General features: G+C 39.5%; 1 protein-coding gene across 6 annotated transcripts in view; it reads left to right on the top strand.

Moving 5' to 3' along the window:
* GLP2R (glucagon like peptide 2 receptor) overlaps window positions 1-17,313 on the top strand; it is a 35,407-nt gene extending 18,094 nt beyond the window's left edge. For 5 of the 6 annotated variants that reach the window (XM_027706482.1, XM_027706480.1, XM_027706479.1 and 2 more), the window contains 6 exons: window positions 5,239-5,299; window positions 7,148-7,217; window positions 8,021-8,109; window positions 9,615-9,753; window positions 13,786-13,827; window positions 16,595-17,313. In XM_027706482.1, coding sequence (XP_027562283.1) covers window positions 5,239-5,299; window positions 7,148-7,217; window positions 8,021-8,109; window positions 9,615-9,753; window positions 13,786-13,827; window positions 16,595-16,933 — 740 coding nt within the window. In that variant the 3' untranslated portion in view covers window positions 16,934-17,313. Of the gene's footprint in view, window positions 1-5,238; window positions 5,300-7,147; window positions 7,218-8,020; window positions 8,110-9,614; window positions 9,754-11,889; window positions 12,048-13,785; window positions 13,828-16,594 lie in introns of all 6 variants that reach the window. The other variant, XR_003537700.1, reaches the window with a different exon arrangement.
* Window positions 17,314-17,929: the final 616 nt, after the last annotated feature.

The raw sequence follows: 17,929 nt of genomic DNA, 5'->3' as shown, positions 1-17,929 counted from the left end.
TTCCTTTTTTTTTGCTTACTCAGTGAGTGTAATTCTGTATCTTGCCTGGACAAAGGAGAAAATCAAGGTTTCCCAATTACAAATAATCACCTAAAAGCTACCTGTACAACTTGCTGGCCTTTGAAAGTTTAAAATGATGATTAAAAGATGTCCTCTTAAACAGTATCTAAGTTTGTTGCAAGAGCTATTGATTCAAATCTGGGGGCCTGAGCTAAGAAGTAGGATAGAAGGGTTGGTCATAAGAAGTTCTGACTATAAAACTTTTATCAATATATGGTTTTACAAGATGCTTCACTGTCACTACAGCTGTGTCTATTAAACTGTGCTGAAAAAAGTAAAACTGTGTGTACAGGACTGTGGGACTGTAGTATACAGCACACTTGAAAAAAAGGAAAAGTGATTTTTAGAAGGATGATGGATAATTTTTCAATTGTAAATAAACTATTCCATGTTTACTCTCCTGTACTTCTTGCTAAAATTATCTAATAAATTGAGGTCTGATTTTAAAGAGGTGTTCAAGCTCAAATGTAAATTGATGAAGTTGAAATTATTGAAATTTTAATCATTAAGTTGGAATGCTACAACACTTACATATTTGAAGGAAATTTTTGGTTATTGTTATCGAGGCTGTCACTTTGGCAGTCATTCATGTCATTTAGTTTCAGTTATGTAAAAGCTGTACTGAGCTTGCTTTGTAAAAATCACAGGGAATGAAGACAGGTGATTTTACTACTCTTTGACATCTACCTTATCTCTTGAATTTTAAAATGAAAATTGGATAGCATCTAAATCAAGCTACTGCAGAAATTCCTAGAATTAAGTAAATTTGAGATAAGACCATTTTTATGCTCTTCTAATATGACTATTCATTTATTAATAAAGAACCATTGTAGAAAAATGTCAGTGCTTAAGGCAAGATTCTAAACAGAACTTCAAGCATCCAAATAACCACACAGGGTGAAACCTCAGCGAAACAGTTGCAAAATCATGACATAGAGTCCTCTTGAAGTATACCAGATGGTTTTGTTCTAAATTAACTATCTTGCCCGAAAGAATAATGATCCGTTAAAGAAAACCCGGAAGACTTAGATGTCTCTTACAGAAATGGCATGTGTTTACTACTACTGATCAGATTAAAAGGTACCTGACCTATGTCTCTTAGAGTGTTTGAAGCAGGTTTTGAACACACATGCGATAGTATCGTATGTGTTGTTCTGAGGATGTCAGTAGAACGGGCGCTCAATTTTGTGCATTGTGTAATCTTGTTATTGGACACCAATAAAAAAGTATTTGGACCCAGCAATGTTGGCAGTGGCACATCTAATTAGAAGCATTAAATCAGTTAGTCATAAGTGAACATAAAACTTATAGTTGGCATTGTGTCAATTTTTCCTTTTGTTAACAATTAGAACACTTTGCTCTTTTCTCCTTGTTTTGCAGTTTTAAATCCAAAATAAGATTTTATTTAGCTGCCTGTAACAATAGAAGAGCTCTAACAGACTGTTTAGCATCTCATGCCTCTTAGTTCTTCAAAGACCAACTAAAAACTAGCTTATCTCCAGAAGTTAAGAAATTCAGGTTGTTTTAGCGAAGCCCATGAGAAGTGAAGGAGTTCTGAGGTTCAGATGACAAATGCAGAGTCCTCACTACTGAGCACCATCACAATTGAATAAAGTGGAAAAGCTGAGAGGACAGAAGGAGGATTAGACAGAGGTGTTTGCAATGGGAGCACACACTTTTTCAGCAATGTCGATCCACATATACAGAGCAAATGCTGCAATCTTGGGAAAGGCTTAAAAAAAAAAAGGTTGATCTATTGATTAAATCAAAATTGTTTCATTATATATCATAAGCTGACATTTTGACATCACATGAGAAAGGAGCTCCAGGAAAAAAATCATTACTTTTTATTGAGGAAGCATGTACCGTGGGGAAAGGCAAGTTTACTGCATAATTGGAAAAAAAATGGTTTTTTTTCACATTTAAAACACGATGACTGTTCTTCAAGTTAAGCTGAAGCTTAACATAGAAAACAATTTGATGAAAATTGTTATTTAATACCTATGATGAAGAGATAAGGAAAGCCTAAGTAAAGCAATCATCAATCATCTGGAACACAGTTCCTCAAAGTTAATACTAAAGTTTTTCCAGGTTCCAAGGCAGAAATTTGATACATGAAATCTTTTTTTGCCAAATACACTCATGTATTTAAGCTGAGAAGGACATCTACATCTATGGCACTACATTACAACTCAGATTTGGGGACTAAATCTAAGTACATATTGAGACATCTCTGTGGAGGATAATGTTTTGTCAGGACAAATACTAAGCATAAACTGGAATAGTCAAATGTTGCATTTTGGCTCATGGACAGAAATTTGATGGTTAAAATTGCCTCAGAAAATTGGTCTTGCCCCAAAACTACTGTAGTTTTTTAGAGTAAAGGCACTTGACAAAAAAGAAGATAAAATACATTCCCGTATTCTTTTCTGCACAGTCAGTACTGAGTCCCGTATTCCAGACCAACTTTCTTATATTTACAGGGAAATCAAATAGTTAATATTAAAAAAACCCTCAAACTTTTCTGATTATCTAACTATGAAGTCAAGTTTCATACGATTAAAACAGAATTCTTAATTTTTTCATCCTCGTTCCATCTCCCATCCTCTGTCTCTCCTCTGCTCCCCCAGTATGATTTCTGCTGTGTTCATCAAGTGCTCTGAGGGGTGTTTTCAGATCACAGAGTTCCTGTGCGTTCTTAGAATCAGGAAGAGCTTAAATCTTTAGTTTAGTCTACCTGTGGAGGAGTATAAGGGTCCAGAAAGCTAAGATGATCCCACATATGGAGGTAGAAACTGGAATACTTTATTGAACATGCGAGTGCAATTTAAGGGTCTTGGGGGCTGGATATGTTAATGAGAAGGATGGTTTATGATAATTAGGGGACTGACTATGGTAACTAGGGGATTACACAGGTTTCTGCTACAGTCACACGATTGATTAATATTTTCCTTAACCAGGATTACATGGGGGGGAAGAAAACAGAGGGGTTTCAACATGGTTTGATAACTTCATCTCAAAGTCCTTCCTTATCCTGCTGCAGGAGCCAGGTTAATCCACATGATTGTATATCAACAGGTCTTGTGAGGAAGGTCCAGTCCTTCAGATGCAGGGATTTCTGTCAGCCTCTGTTGCCCAAAGTTTACTGCACAGACCCACCAAGCTCCCTTCTACTGACAGCTGGGTTTCGGATCCTACAGAGGAGGGATTTAATTTTACCTAACAAGGTTAAATTCAGGTCACTAATACTGAGATTCTCTCTAGAACCAAAGTAAGAAGAAAAGTACCTTCGTAGACTGAATTATTTCAATGTTTCAGTGAAGTGGGATATTACCTTAATCTTTTATGCATCTCTATATATAGGCACATTGGAACTTGTCTTATTTCCTACAGCATTTTTTTTCTCTGTCCTTACCTGTATTCATCCATCATGCTACTGCGACAACTATTTTTCAAGTTTGTAGTTTTGAACATGCTACCCCATTTTTGGCATCTCTTATTTTCCTCTTTTGCTTCTTCCTCATCAGATATAAAATACTTTCCTTTACTTTCACACTAATTCCCATCCTTCCTCATCTATTAAAAGTTCCTGTCAAAGCCTAACACCACACTCCATTGTCCATTGCCAAGCCTCTAGGCTTTTGCTGTGCCCTACACTTTCGAGGGTCCTTCTCACCACCCATGCCCTGATTTCTCTGCTCCCCTTCAGATTCCTCTTTAAAGGACCCTTGTGCTCTATCAGTTATGGTCGTATGAGCACACAGGTTGCTGATGCACCAAAACCGCTGTCTTTCTTGGTGCTTAGCGTTGTTTCATCGTACTTCCATATCTCTCTAAATCACTTCGTTGCTTTTATCACCAGCTTGTTGGAATAGTGGTGACTAGTGATTTTATTCCTTGTTCAAACTGCAATAGACAAGTTTGTTAGGAAATTTTCTCACTAGTGTAAGAGTATAAATAATAATGATACTCCTGATTATTATTGTTACTTTTATGCCTGTTGGTCATCCTCCATTGCACTCATACCTGCACCATATTCACTGATTTCCTAAAGGCTTTCTTCACTGATTAGCTTAATCTCTTATTTATATTTATTACCATCACTACTAAGATGGGCCATCTGGCAAGTGTCTCACAGACATGCGTCAACAGGGCTGAACTGCGCTCACACTGACTGAGACATTTCCTCAGCTACTGTACAAGAACTGCCTTTGATAACATCCCCTCATCATCCTGGGTATCACCTTTCCTCATGAGACCACATCATACTCCCCTGGATCTATAGCTCCGTTAGCAAGTTCTCCATGCCCTGATTGTTCTCTGAGACCCGCTTGTTGCACCAATGCCATCTCTCACCCAAGTGGGACCCCTTTCATCTCTTTCCCCCATTTTACCCGCTTAGAGATCTATTCTTTTAGAGAGTATTTTGGTTTTGGACCTTTCGCTGTATCGCCACACTCCAGCTTTCTCCCTGACCTTAGCTAGTATCCCAGAATCCTGAATAATCCCTCTTCCAGCCCCAGTGACCCACATCTCCTTTCATTTCTGCCACATCCACCACAAAATCTCCCATGTGTTATTGGGCTGAGAATGCAGTAGAACGCCTGCTTGTTGTAGCTCACATGCCTTCTGCTTCTGATTGAGACTTGTGCCTGCACATATGTAGATCATTGCAATAACGCACTAATCCTTTATTTCAGGGTTTGGGGTTTTTTTTTTCCCAGTCTGCAGCCTATGACTTCCAGGAAGGGGTGAGTGCAACAGTGGGGGAAGGAGGACCACAGATTCTCTTGAAGAGGTCCAAGACAACAATCCTTTATCAGCTCTTTTGATTAGGCAGAGTTTCACGCCTTCACTGAAAACTCTTTTAAGGTTCAACAACTGTTGCCTAAGGTACTCTACGAGACCTCATGTGCCAGTTACTTTGAATTCTCAGGGTCAGAAATTTAGAAAATTTCAAAAGGTCAGCAGTGTGTGTTTGTGTGCGTATGTATATATCAGTCTGAAAATGCGAGATTCAATTACACAATGAAGTTTCATTTTGTATTTCAACTAGAAATGGGGAAAGCCAGGATTAGGCTGATTTTTGTACATTTCTAAATAGAAGACTAAAAAGCACATATCTCTGCACCACACACTTCTGCAAGCTTGGCTGTAATTGATGTCTTTTCCTTTCAGTTGTTCCGATCCTGTTTGTGGGCCCTTGGGGAATAAGCAGATCCAAACTGGAGAACACTGGGTAGGTTACTAAATAAAAAGAGCCTTAGCACACTGTCTTTCTGTTTACTTAACTTTTCTGAAAGCCCTTGACAGTACATGACACAAGTACTGATTACTAGATTATAAAATACATACAGCACCTATAGATACTTGTTACATTTTTGAAGGTTCCTTTCAGTACTTTTACATTAAATTACTTCTAGGAATTCTCAGATTCACTTACGCATGAATCAAGAAGTAGAATGAACCTTCACTGTTCCTGAGAGAAAAGGTATCACATCCAGTGTTCATCCACTTACATGAAGCAAGTTGTCAGCACCAACATCTTTATGGAGAGCATCCTCTCAGTAAGAAAAGGGAACCAGTGCTCTCCTTGGAGATCATCTACACTTTGCGTTTAATTACTAACTATTCCCCGTCATTTCATAAAAAAACCAATTATTATGGATGCTAATGGCAAAATCTGATAGTCACTGAAAGGTGATACTAATGAATGTGTTCATATTTGGTGGAGGAATTAGTGACAGTAATGTGCACTAGTAAGCATCAGTTTTCCAGTCTTCTGGTCTTCAATGATGCTGTTAGTAGCATCACATAAACTTTGTGAGTTTTGTATGATTTCTCTTGTTCTCCTTTTATTATTCATGGCTTCTAGAGAATTTCATTTGGAATGCCAATATAGATAATAAGCAGCAACCAAATAATAATTACAGGCTCATAGAGTTAGATGTTATCTAAATCGTAAATGACAAGCCAAGATAGTAGAGAACCTCAGGCAAGAGGAAACGTGCATAGGACAAATTAGAAGGCTAGAGCAGGATAAAAGGACATAGATTCAAGGAAACAGTATGCATATTTTTTAGCAGGACATGAAGCAATTCCTGTTTACTACACAATTCTTAGTTTACTCATTTATAGTTTCCGATAGATAATTTAAGTAGGATGAATTTCATTATGAAGGTTTGGTGTCATATACAGTTATTTTGTGGATTCAAAGACTGAGTTTGCCAGATAGTTCTGAAGTTTGTGGTCCAGGGAAATATCTCTCAACATTCATGTGGAAAGATCTTCAGAATAAATACAGCTAGAGTTGTTGATGAGACTCTTCCTAGTTATACTCTGTTTCTTCTGAGGACCACTGGAAAAACTTGTACTGCATCAGCTTCCTTTTGAAATATATACACAGGTTATGTAAGCTTCCTAATTTTTCTATGGGAAATTATATATAAATTATTATTATAATTATGTGTAATATTTACATATAAAAATATATTATATTAAATTATTATTAGAATTATATATTAAATATTAATTCATCATGGCTAGGCTTCGCGAACGAAGATTTGGGAAAGGCTCTACCCATTTTTCATGCAAGCGCGTTGGTGGCTAAAAAGGCCAATACGAGATAGACACGTCCGGTTGCAAAAGACACAGCAGAAAGACTCCTTAGATGGTATATTCTGCAAGGCTCGATTCTTTCTGCGTTGTCTTTTCTCCTCAAGAGTGATCCTGCGTGCCTTCTCAAAAGCATCAGCAGCGTTATAAATGGTCTGTCTCCAGGCCTCCCGATTGGAGGCCAGAGTAGACCAGTTATGGTGATCAATATGCCCGAGGCTGAGATGTTGTTTCAGGGAGTCCTTGTATCTTTTCTTCGGGGCTCCTCTCTTGCAGCAGCTGATTGCAAGTTCACCATAAAGCAGGATCTTGGGGAGGCGGTGGTTGGTCCTTCATCCTGGAGACGTGCCCTGCCCATCGCAGTTGCGTTCTCAGTAGCATGGCCTCAATACTTGTGATTGCTGCCTGTTCAAGAACAGATGTATTGGTCACATAATCTGATATATTAATTATACTTCAAATTATTCTCCAGGTGCTGGGGAACAAATGAACACATGGGAATCTGGTGGATCATCCGAGGACCAATGTTGTTTTCCATTACAGTAAGAATTGTAAAACCCGTATTTTTTCCCCTCCTTGGTCTTTTTAATTAGTGCCTGTTTTGTCCTTCAATATTTTGGAACAAATAAGATACAGTTTCCTACTACAGAAATATCATGGGGGACATAAAGTGACAGAAAGGATAAACTATTGTTCAAATAATAAGAAAGCAGAGTTCGTGTTAAAAAATTAAAATATAATTTTATACTGGAAGATCATGTATCACAAATTATATACCAATCAGGCTGAATAAGGCAATGCAAGTTCCTCAATTTTTCAACTTCAGTTACTTTTTTGCATAGGGCTTTTGGTCTGTGAAAGATAAATAGTTCATGACTCATAGGCATTTGCAGGTCTCATTAGAAAGAAATATTTGCAAATTTTTCTGGCTCAAGTCAGGACAGTTTAATTAACAAAGGAGACAATCAGTTGCAAAAAGAATGCTCAGGGCTTTTTGGGCTGCCTAGATCCTCTTTATCTGAAGAATTGCAATCACTGTGGATTTTTACCACATCCTGCTTACCTGTTATGGTTTGGTGAAGAGTTGCATGACCTAAAGGTAAATAAACTGTTAACTGCTTTGTTTGGAGAGAGTTGATACCAGCAGAGTCTGTCACTGCTACTCTGTGCTCTCTGCTGCAGATGGGGCAAAAACCTGCTTGAATTCCAGCCTCATTACAACTGCATTCCAGTTACTTGGTGGCAGGTTTTGCAAGTGTTTAATATAATTTTGCATTTATTTAATAGTTATATGATTAGTGTCATAACATCTATTTTAAGTAACCCATATATATTTTTCTTCAAGGTTAACTTTGGCATCTTCTTAAAAATTCTCAGGATGCTGATTTCCAAACTAAAAGCCCAGCAAATGAGCTTTCATGACTACAAATACAGGTACGTAATAAGTAACACAGAAATCTAGGCCCTTTCTTTTTATTTTCTCATAACATCAGAAGATTGCCTGTTTGTCCTTAAAGATTTACCTACCACCACCAGACGTAACAGATACTTAGATCATGATGTAGGAAAGCCATCTGGGAAAAAAGGCTCCACAGACATTTTCTTATCTGAGAGGTAAAGGCAGGTCAGCACCTATGTGCTGAGTTTTGTGGGCATTTTCACAAAGGCTTTGCAATGCAATGAGATCCCTGCTCTCAGGTATCTTCACTCACACCTGCGCCCTCTGCTGCTGTGATGCGTTTTTCCCTTAAATGTGACAGAAGGTCCTCAAAAGAAAAGGGTGGGAAGATTTGTGAGACACTGAAGTGTCTCTTAGTGTTTCTGATCTACCTTCTTCCTTAGCCTGCACTCTTGTAGGCCTTGGTGTGGGCTCTTTTGGAGGAGTCTCAATGGTACATTATGTTAAAGTCTTAGAGATGACATTTTCACAAACATCTTCTCACTTTGTGGGAATTACAAGGGCAGGCTGCTCTGCAAGATGCTAAGGCTGCAGTGAAAACCTGGAAACAATGGAAACATGAGGATTTAACTGCTTTCCATATCCCAGTCCTTTCCTGTTCTTAGTATCTTTTAGTATCATTATGGACCCCTGGTTGCTACTACAGTCTTACCTTACTAACATGAATTACTTTATTGTCAAAAAGAACCAGGCAAGGGGAGGGGGGGATGGAAATTTTGCTACTGACTTCCTCTTAAACCCAGTATTACATCCCTAACAAAAGAATATTTCCATTTTCCTTCAACAGTCAATGTCCAAAGGATCTCAGCTATATTCTGCAGATTGGTACAGGAAGGTGGTTGTGATGTACAGACAGCAATGCCTGTATTTAACATCGCCTAATGCTTTGTATTATGTTCCACTTTCTACTCCTTATAATTTTGCTAAACTTTTAAAGACACAAGCTATTCTTCATAATGCAAATCATCTTCATATTCATTTTGTTTTGAGAGCTCTTTCATCCATATAAATATGTCCGCAGACTTGTTAAAGAAGATTCTCTTCTAGTGAATTATTCTAGTTGCATTTTTTAGGAAGCAGATGACTGCCGATAGTACCGCAGGATGTTCTCAATGCAGCTACACAGAGCTTTCAGCAGTCTAAGGACCCTGTTACTAGACCACTTGTATTTAGCTATGTAAATATTTTTCTGTTACCTAACAGCATAAGTTTGATGATAGCGGCCTTCCTGTTCTATTTCTTGTCCCTAACTTTTCACCTGAAACTCAAAGTCAAGATTCCTTCCTGTTCATACCTTTCTGATGGTATGTTTCAAAACTCATATCTGAGGATTTATTCCCAAAATCAGAAAACTGCTAATACCATTCCAGAGTCAGAATATTGAGGGAATGTTTCTGGAATAATTTCTTTGTAGCTGAATTTTTTTATATTTGTACCAAGGATACTTAAAAATACAATAATCAAACATTTTCTTTTTAAGATTGGCAAGATCTACGCTTGTGTTGATTCCATTGTTGGGGATCCACGAGTTTGTATTTACCTTCATCACTGATGAACAGGTGGAAGGACTTCCAAGACATATAAGACTTTTCATTCAGCTGACAATGAGCTCATTTCATGTAAGTACTGTTTTGCAAGTACTGTTTTTAGGGGTCATAGATCCATGTGCATATGCTGCTCACCTATATATACCACAAATATAGAGAATTCTTATTTAATATTACACTCCAACCTAAAATGTCTCTAAATACATTATTGCAGTGACAAGGTAAAACATTCACAAACTGCATATTCAAAATATAGCAGTCCCAATCACCAAAAAAGGAATCAGACATCTTCAGAAACAGTGTATCCTGTGTTCTTTGATAATAGGTGACAGTTCATCACAGACCCCTGAAAACAGGATTAAAGTGGTCTATTTAAAGTAATCCCTGCCAAAATCATAACTATGAGACTGTCTGTCCTCATCCAAGGTTTGGGTTCCATTTCCCTAAAGGATCTGTTCATTCACCTTATCTGCAAAGTGACGCTATGGGCTCCTAGACGTACACTCACAAAAGTACTGTACTCATAAATTTTTAGAGCTAGGAGAAAAATTGTCAGAGCCCTTACATGGATGGAACAGACACACAGACCAGTCTCTGCAGGTGGAAAAGAAGTTTCTTACCTATACAGTCAGCAGTGTTTTACAGATGTTCACACACTTGACTCCTCTTCAGTCACCCTGCCTTAGTCTTGTGAAAGTAGGTAGAAACCTGAGGAAAGGAAGAGAGTTTGACTGTAGCAACCCTGTGGCAAGCCTGAGGCGGTGAAGGACTCACACTCCAGTTAAATAGCCAATCCTAAGTAGTCCTAATCGTAGAGTGGGCTGTCACTGGAACTCTCAGATGGCCACTTATGCACAGGTATAGGTGTGCTTCCCTAAAATTATTTGCTCTCCAGTTTGCAAAGCCAAAGAACTGGACACTGGCAGAAAGCACTGCTGTCTGCTTCAGTCTGAGTTCTGCAGAGCTGCTGAGTAATGACTCTTCCAGGTAGTACTAATGAACCTGCTTAGAAAAGTTGTCCTTTACCCTTATCTTCCTGTGTTGACCTTCTTAGGGCAACAGGACAGCAATTTCCAGGTCTCTCTTTACTGAGGAACCCAGCAATCTCTCTGGCTACAAGTCCTTGCTCCTCACTAACTCACTGCTCTGACACATGCTGCCCACTTCTGCAGCCTGAGGCATGAAGTCATCACAGCATTGCTGCACTTTTCCCACAATTTATGATGATCCTTGGTTTTGACCTTTATGTATGCATCTACACTATGGTGTATGTATGCATCAGTGTTTTGACACTGTTTTTGAAGCTCCAATTAAAAATTTCCACTACAGCTTGAGGGGAAAAATGTCCCAGTCAGCACCAGAGAGTTCCTGCAGAGCCACAACCCTGAGGGGCCCGCTGACACAGTGTTCACAGAATCACAGAATGATTTGGGTTGGAAGGCACCTTAGTGTTGGAGTATGCATTCCTCAGTTAGATGTATCCTTACTTGGGGACGTTAAAGTGACTAGATGTTATTTTAAAAACACAGAATCATTTTAAGTGAAAATTTCATTTAGTGGATCGTACAGAGAAATCTGATATATAAACCAGCTTACTCATCCTTGCTAGAGAACACAAACTTCATTCCTTTTAGAGAAACATTCATGTGCTTGGCTGCATGTCATGCTTTAGAAGCAAAATGTCTTTACAAAATACCCAAAGATATTAGCTAATGTTTATTGCAGACTCTCTCTTTTAGCTATGGCATTATTTGTGAAGGAATTAGCCAAAAAGCGCATCAACTGTACACAGTTACATTTGTTTAGTCTGTAAATCTTCTCAATAGTTAAACAGTTAAACTGTTTTGTTAAAGAAAAACAATTACCCCTGTGATCTTATCTGGAGGTTTAACTCAAACATTTTCAAGGAGCACAAAATTAAATTCTAAATAGGAGTTCTGCTGTAGGTATAATGCTGCTTTGCTTTAGAAAGTGGAGCAATCCAAATATCTTGGCTCCCTGGTGCATGTAAACTGCTAGCCACAGGAAAAACTACTGGTTTCTGGCGTAGAGAACACGTTATTTAACGAGTAATTTATCATGTTGCCATTGTCAATGGAACTGAAAAACAGTTGTGAGACTTATGTGTGGATCTATCCTTTTCTATTGGTGTCTATGCTAATGAACATTTCTTCTGAATTTCTGATTCTTCTTTTTCACTCATACTAGGATAATTCTGAAATTGTGTGCTTGAGAAGTCACAGCATATTGGAAAGATTTCTAAGTGTGAAATTCAATTTATTGGGAAAAAATGAGTAAGCATTAAAGAAATCAGGATATAAAATGAACATCAAACATGAATAATCAGCAGAACTTTCCACCTTCTGGTATGATTTCAGAGTGCTTCTGCTTGTCACTGCATGCTCTGGTCCTGCAAGAGCAGTGAACTAGATTCACAGAGGGATTTACAAACTGAAATCAGCACAGAGATGTCACTCGTTCACAAAGGCAGCTCCTAACCTGGTGAGTCTCTGCTTTTCTGGCAGAGGACTCAACAGCACCTTGTAGTTCAAATCCTGTTTCTGCTTGCGGTGCCTGCGAGGCTAAATTTAGAGCTCATAAATAAAGCAAAAAAACCCAAACCACCCACCAGGTAAAGACATTTTCATGAACTTTCTACCTAAAAAAAAGAGAACTATCTCCAGGTGTAGGAGCAGTTCTGTATAAAAAAGTTGCTTTTTAAGCTGTTAAATCTGTACTTAATATCATATGTGATAATATATTGTAATTGTAATAGTTATAAGATATAATTATTATAATGTATTATAATTGGTATTTAATATAATCTATTATTAACGCTAATGACCACAGTATTTTGTGATTTTTTTGCATATTTCCATGAAATAATTCAGATGCAAAAGATTATTTAAAAGTTACATTGATAAATGGCACGCCAAAATTAACTATATCTTGCTACCGTAACCCAGGTGAAGCATGAAAAATGATAGAAATAAAATACATGGGAAAAGCAATTATCACTGCTATTTCTCCTGTCCCCGTTTCCACTGGTGTGGCAGATAAACTGCTTGTTTTCATACTTACTGCATATATGATAAAGGAATTAATGACTCCAAACCTTTCAGGATTGCTGGACAATTAACAGTAGCCTCAAAATGCTATTGGTTAATGCTAGGTATAATGAAAAACATTGAAGATTCTGGGTATGTGAATTTCTTTTTAAGCTTTTGTCTGAGAAAAGTAGAAACATTTCTGGAAAAGTATGAGTGTGAAACCAATTGAATGCTGTCAGCTGCATTGTATATGGTTATAGCACCTTTGTAGTTGTGATATAAACATTGCCTTGAGACTGAGATTATTTTTCTCTTAATCAGCACTTGTGTCACAGATGCCTTTAGACATACCAAAAGAAGGGCATTTCCTGAAGAACTGGGAATAAATCTGCATGTCTGTGCCAGCCTGTGGAGTTGAGATGCAGCCTGGAAGCTGCTTTGGTCTGAGATCAAATACAGAGAGAAGGCAAATGGAAAAAATAATTTTGGCATTGGTTTAAAACAAGTTCTATCTCTAGGATTTTTTAAGGTGTTTATTTATATCAATTTTGAAGGAACAATAGCAATTCAAAATAGCTGTAACACTCAATACAGCTGTACTTTGAATTAACACTAATGACTTAAAATAGAACTAATTTGTGAAAAGCACCCGAATGAGATCTGTCTCAGTAGTCTCATATGCAAAACCCAACAAACATATAGGTAATATGACAAACCAAGTAGCACTTTTTTGCCTTAGTATGTTTAGAAATAGCACCAGTTATAACAGTAGTGGTTTGGGAAAAAAGTATTATATGCTAGAGAAATGAAGTTCAAACTGGATTGTATAGTCTCTTCTTCTCAGTATCTGCATAAAATGTGCCCTGCACTTGGCAAGGCACTGCACAAAAACAAGTGACTGGGCACTTCAATAACAATAATAAGTAAATTGGTTGCCTTTTTGAAAATTAAGCAGCATTGTTTATATTTATGGCTTTAACAATAATGTCATCCTTAAACTAATGCTTCACATATTTCCTGCACGCTGACTTTTTCCTCTCTCTTTCTCTTACAGGGTTTTTTGGTAGCAGTTCTGTATTGCTTTGCTAATGGAGAGGTAAGACACAGTTTATGAGAAAAGTTTTTAGTTTGTTAGTAAAGTATATTAATGACACTCAAAAGGATGAACACACTGACCAGCTCTGCTTATTGAGAACGTGTGCATTCTTTTGAGCTGGTAAAATTTTGTGAACAGGACAGCAAGAACTCTCACAGCTTTGGGATTCAAATGCAAAGTATTTCCACTGAAGCCTGAGTGGTGATAGCACTGTGGAGGTATGGTTAGCCTGTGGTGTCTGAGATACCACCAGAAGCTTATGGTCAGTCACACACCTAAATCCCACTCCTTTATTCAGCTGAAACCCCAGACTTCATGGTTGGCCAGGCTGAACCCCTTAGTTTACCCCTGAACTCCATGTGAAGTGACCATATTTAGGGTTCTGTGATATCTTAGCAACATGTTGAAAAAATAGTTTAATAGAACCACAGAATGGTTTGGGTTGGAAGGGACCTTAAAGATCATCTTCCAATCTCCCGCAATAGTCAGAAACACTTTTTAATGTGTGTACATCCCTAAACTTGCTGTAAGGAATTCCTTGTCTGGAAGTTGTCTCCTGCTGTGCCTCAAGGGACAGCTGGGGGTTCAATTTGCTCTGCACCAGGATTTAGACGGAGCAGGGATGACAGCAGAGAAAGCTAACCTCCTGCCAGTTTGGGATGAAGACTGAAATCACACCAGGTTGCTCAGAGGTTTGTTCAGCCCAAGGACAGAGGTTCCACCACCTCTCTGGTCCTCTGTTCCAGTGCTTCTCTGTACTCAGGAGGGAATATCTTCTCCATACATTGTCATAGAATCATGGAATTGTTTTAAGTTGGAAAACACCTTAAAAAGATTGAGTCCACCTGTTAACCTAGCACTGCAAGTCTGCCACTAGACCATGTCCCCAAGTGTCACAACCGCATAAATGTCTCCAGGGATGGTGACTCAATCACTCCCCTGGGCAGCCTGTTTGATATAGAATATTTTGCTAATGTCTAATATAAACTTCCCCTGGTGCAACTGGAGGCCATTTTTTCTTGTCCTGTCCCTTGTTCACTGGGAGCAGAGCCTGATTTCCTCTGGTTCCCCCCTCCTGTCAGGAAGTTGCAGAGCCAGAAGGTCCCCCCTGAGCCTCCTTTTCTCCTGGCTGAGCCCCCCCAGCTCCCTCAGCTGCTCCTGGTGCTCCAGACCCTTTCCATATATATTTCAGTTTGCGATCACTGTCTCTTGTGTCCCTACCAAACACCTCTGCAGAGTGCCTGACTCCATCTCCATGATCTCCTTATAGAAAGTATTTGGGCTTTGAAGTGTAAATATATCTCCTCATAAGGCAAGTGCCCCAGTGCTGGTCTCTGCCGATAAGTTCAAGCTTATCAACACAGTTCCTGTACTGGGAGTCCAAAATTAGTCACAGTATTCAAAGGTGATCTGAGTAAGGGAGAACAACTTGAACTACTACTGGCTCTGCTCCTGTCCATACAGTCCAGTGACAGCTGCACGCTGCCTCTGCCTTATCACTCTGACTGCACAGAATCATAGAATCACAGACTGGTTTGGGTTGGAATGGACTTTAAAGCTTACCTCATTCCACCCACATCTAATCTAAATCTCTCCTCTTGTAGTTTAAAACTGTTCCTCCCTTGTCCAATCACTATCTGCACATGTGAAAAGTGGCTCTCCCTCTTTTTCTATGTCCTGTTTAGGCACTGGAATTGGCTCTGAGGTCTCCCCAGGGCCTTCTCTTCTCCAGGCTGAACACCCCAAGCTTTCTCAGCCTGACTTGCTACAAGCTACCTTGGAAAATGATGCTGTGTAGGTTGTGGAATTAATCTCACTTAATTTTAAATATTTTCTAAGTTGAATCTTGCTGTCTGTACTTCCCTTGTATTTGGCGTGGGTGCAGACTGCCACTATTGGAATAAACAGACACATATCCAGCGTCAGAACACTGGCACAGACAGTTGGCATGGGACACACTACACAAACAGGACTACAGGAATTGGACACCTTCCTAAAGACACCAGTGAAACAAATGGATGGGCTTTATACAGAAGGTAGACCAGATGTTCCTAATATCTATAAAGGAAATGTGCTGTAATTTCAGAACCACTTAAATGAAAAAGAGAACTGGCACTTGTCTGCAATAGAGGAGTGCTTGTCTGACACTTGTGAAGGGCACAGAACTGCTATCAGCTCTCATCAGCAGTTGAAAGTTGCTCTTTTGGCCTTCTACCATCTGGTCCAGCTGAGTTCTCAGGCCTAAGTTCTGCTGGTTAGAGCCAGGCGAAGTCCCAGTCCTCCACATGGGGCTGGAGCCTGCCCTCCAGCTGCAGCATGGGCTCAGGGGGTGCAGGCAGTGGGACACCCAGTGCTGAGATTTCAGTCAGGCTGCCAGATAAACAGCTTTAACAAAACAAATCAGCTCCACAAGCACAACATTCTGGCAAAACTGCATGGTGTTCGTTTCCACAGCACCTGGGCTTCCCTCCTCTTCACTCCATCAGGCTGTAAACTGGGAAGTCACTTGAGCTCTCCCACACACATGCATCAGATTTGCAGAGGAAAAACTTTCCTTAGAGTGAAGAGGTTGGACTCTTCAGGTTGACTTAGCTAACAAGTCTGTTCCTACCTTACAAGGACCCCACCAGGTGCAAGTGAAGCCCCAAAGAGACAGGAAGCTCAGGACTTCACAGTTCCTCTCATTTTACATCTAGTATTTGTGTTAGTGAACTATAGGGTGGTCACAAGCCATCACTATGACCAGACTGTTTTCTCCTCCACCCAGGTGAAAGCAGAGCTCCAGAAGCAGTGGTCCCGTTTCCTGCTGGCAGATCCCCTTGGCTGCAAACTCTGCTTTCTCGGGGAAAACATAAAATACCTCAGAAAATGTTCACAGAAGCGAAAAAACCAGCATTTCAGCAGCAAACACCGCTTGTGCCTGGAGGTGAGCAAACCCTGGGGCATGCAGCTGCAGCAGGTGCTGGTGAGGAAGAGGACAGACTTCAGCCCAGAGCCAGGCTCCACACTCCCATCCCACCCACGGACAAGCCTGTCAGACAGCAGTGAGGGAGAGGTCACCACTGGAGAGACAACTGAGGAAGTCTTCGAGGAAAGTGAAATTTAGAAAGCTGTCCACTGGGACAGCACCTGCCAACAGCCAGTGTTGTGAAAGATCTTCTCTCACCTCCAGACTGTTCAGAGTTCTGGGATGTGCAATGCAAGGAGGCAGGAGTTAATATCCCAGATGTTCCAGTTTTCTTAATCTGAGAAAAATCATATCTGGATGTTGCTAACCTGTGTGGCTGGGTAGAAGAGGTCTGAGTCAAAAAATGCTCTGAGCTAACCAGTCTGGAAGGTAGCTGATGCTGAGAGTGATGTGCACAGGAAAGCAGGATGTGCTCTGGAAACAAGCAGACTCTGAATGCACATTGTGTCCCAGCAGCTTCATCCATACATGACTGCCCTTTGACTCACATAATAAAGAAGTTGTTAATTTTTCTTTTTTCATAGGATTGTTTCATAAATAAAGATATGTGGAAGACTCTTCACGGATTGAAATCATCCCCCATCTCGAAAAATCACCCCAATTTCAGACCAAACCGACACATTTTGTTTAAGCAAAATGACAGGAGATACCTATATATGTTAAATTCCAAAAAACAAACTTGGGTTGAACCAAACTTCTGCTTGCATTTTAATTCTCACATACAACTCATCCAGAGACCTATGAAATTCAATTAAGTTTGTTAAGATCCACTTTCCAAAGTGGTGAACATGAGCCAATTGGCATCCTGAAAAGAAAAAAGAAAAAGGCAGCAGAAAGGTTAGTAGGTAATATTTATCTGCAATATAAATGTCTGCCCTAGGTCTCACGTGTTCATTCTCTAGCCTGCAGCCAGTTACATAGCACAGTTATTCATTTTCCCTGTACTTTTCTGGCAAGCATTCTATTTTAACACAGATGCCTGCAAATGTAAAAAAAAACGTAACCTTGGCAATTGGCTCCAAGTTCGACCAAGTGACCTCTAGAGGATCCTTCCCACATCAACCAGTCTGTGTTTCAGTGAGAACACCATATGTCAAATAACTGGTTTTAAGGGCTGCTTGTGGGTTCTATTCA

This window comes from Neopelma chrysocephalum, unplaced genomic scaffold (genome assembly GCF_003984885.1).
Source record: "Neopelma chrysocephalum unplaced genomic scaffold, ASM398488v2 Primary Assembly neopelma1_377, whole genome shotgun sequence".
NCBI classification, from domain to species: Eukaryota; Metazoa; Chordata; class Aves; order Passeriformes; family Pipridae; genus Neopelma; species Neopelma chrysocephalum.
This window is presented reverse-complemented; position numbering and strand designations above follow the sequence as displayed.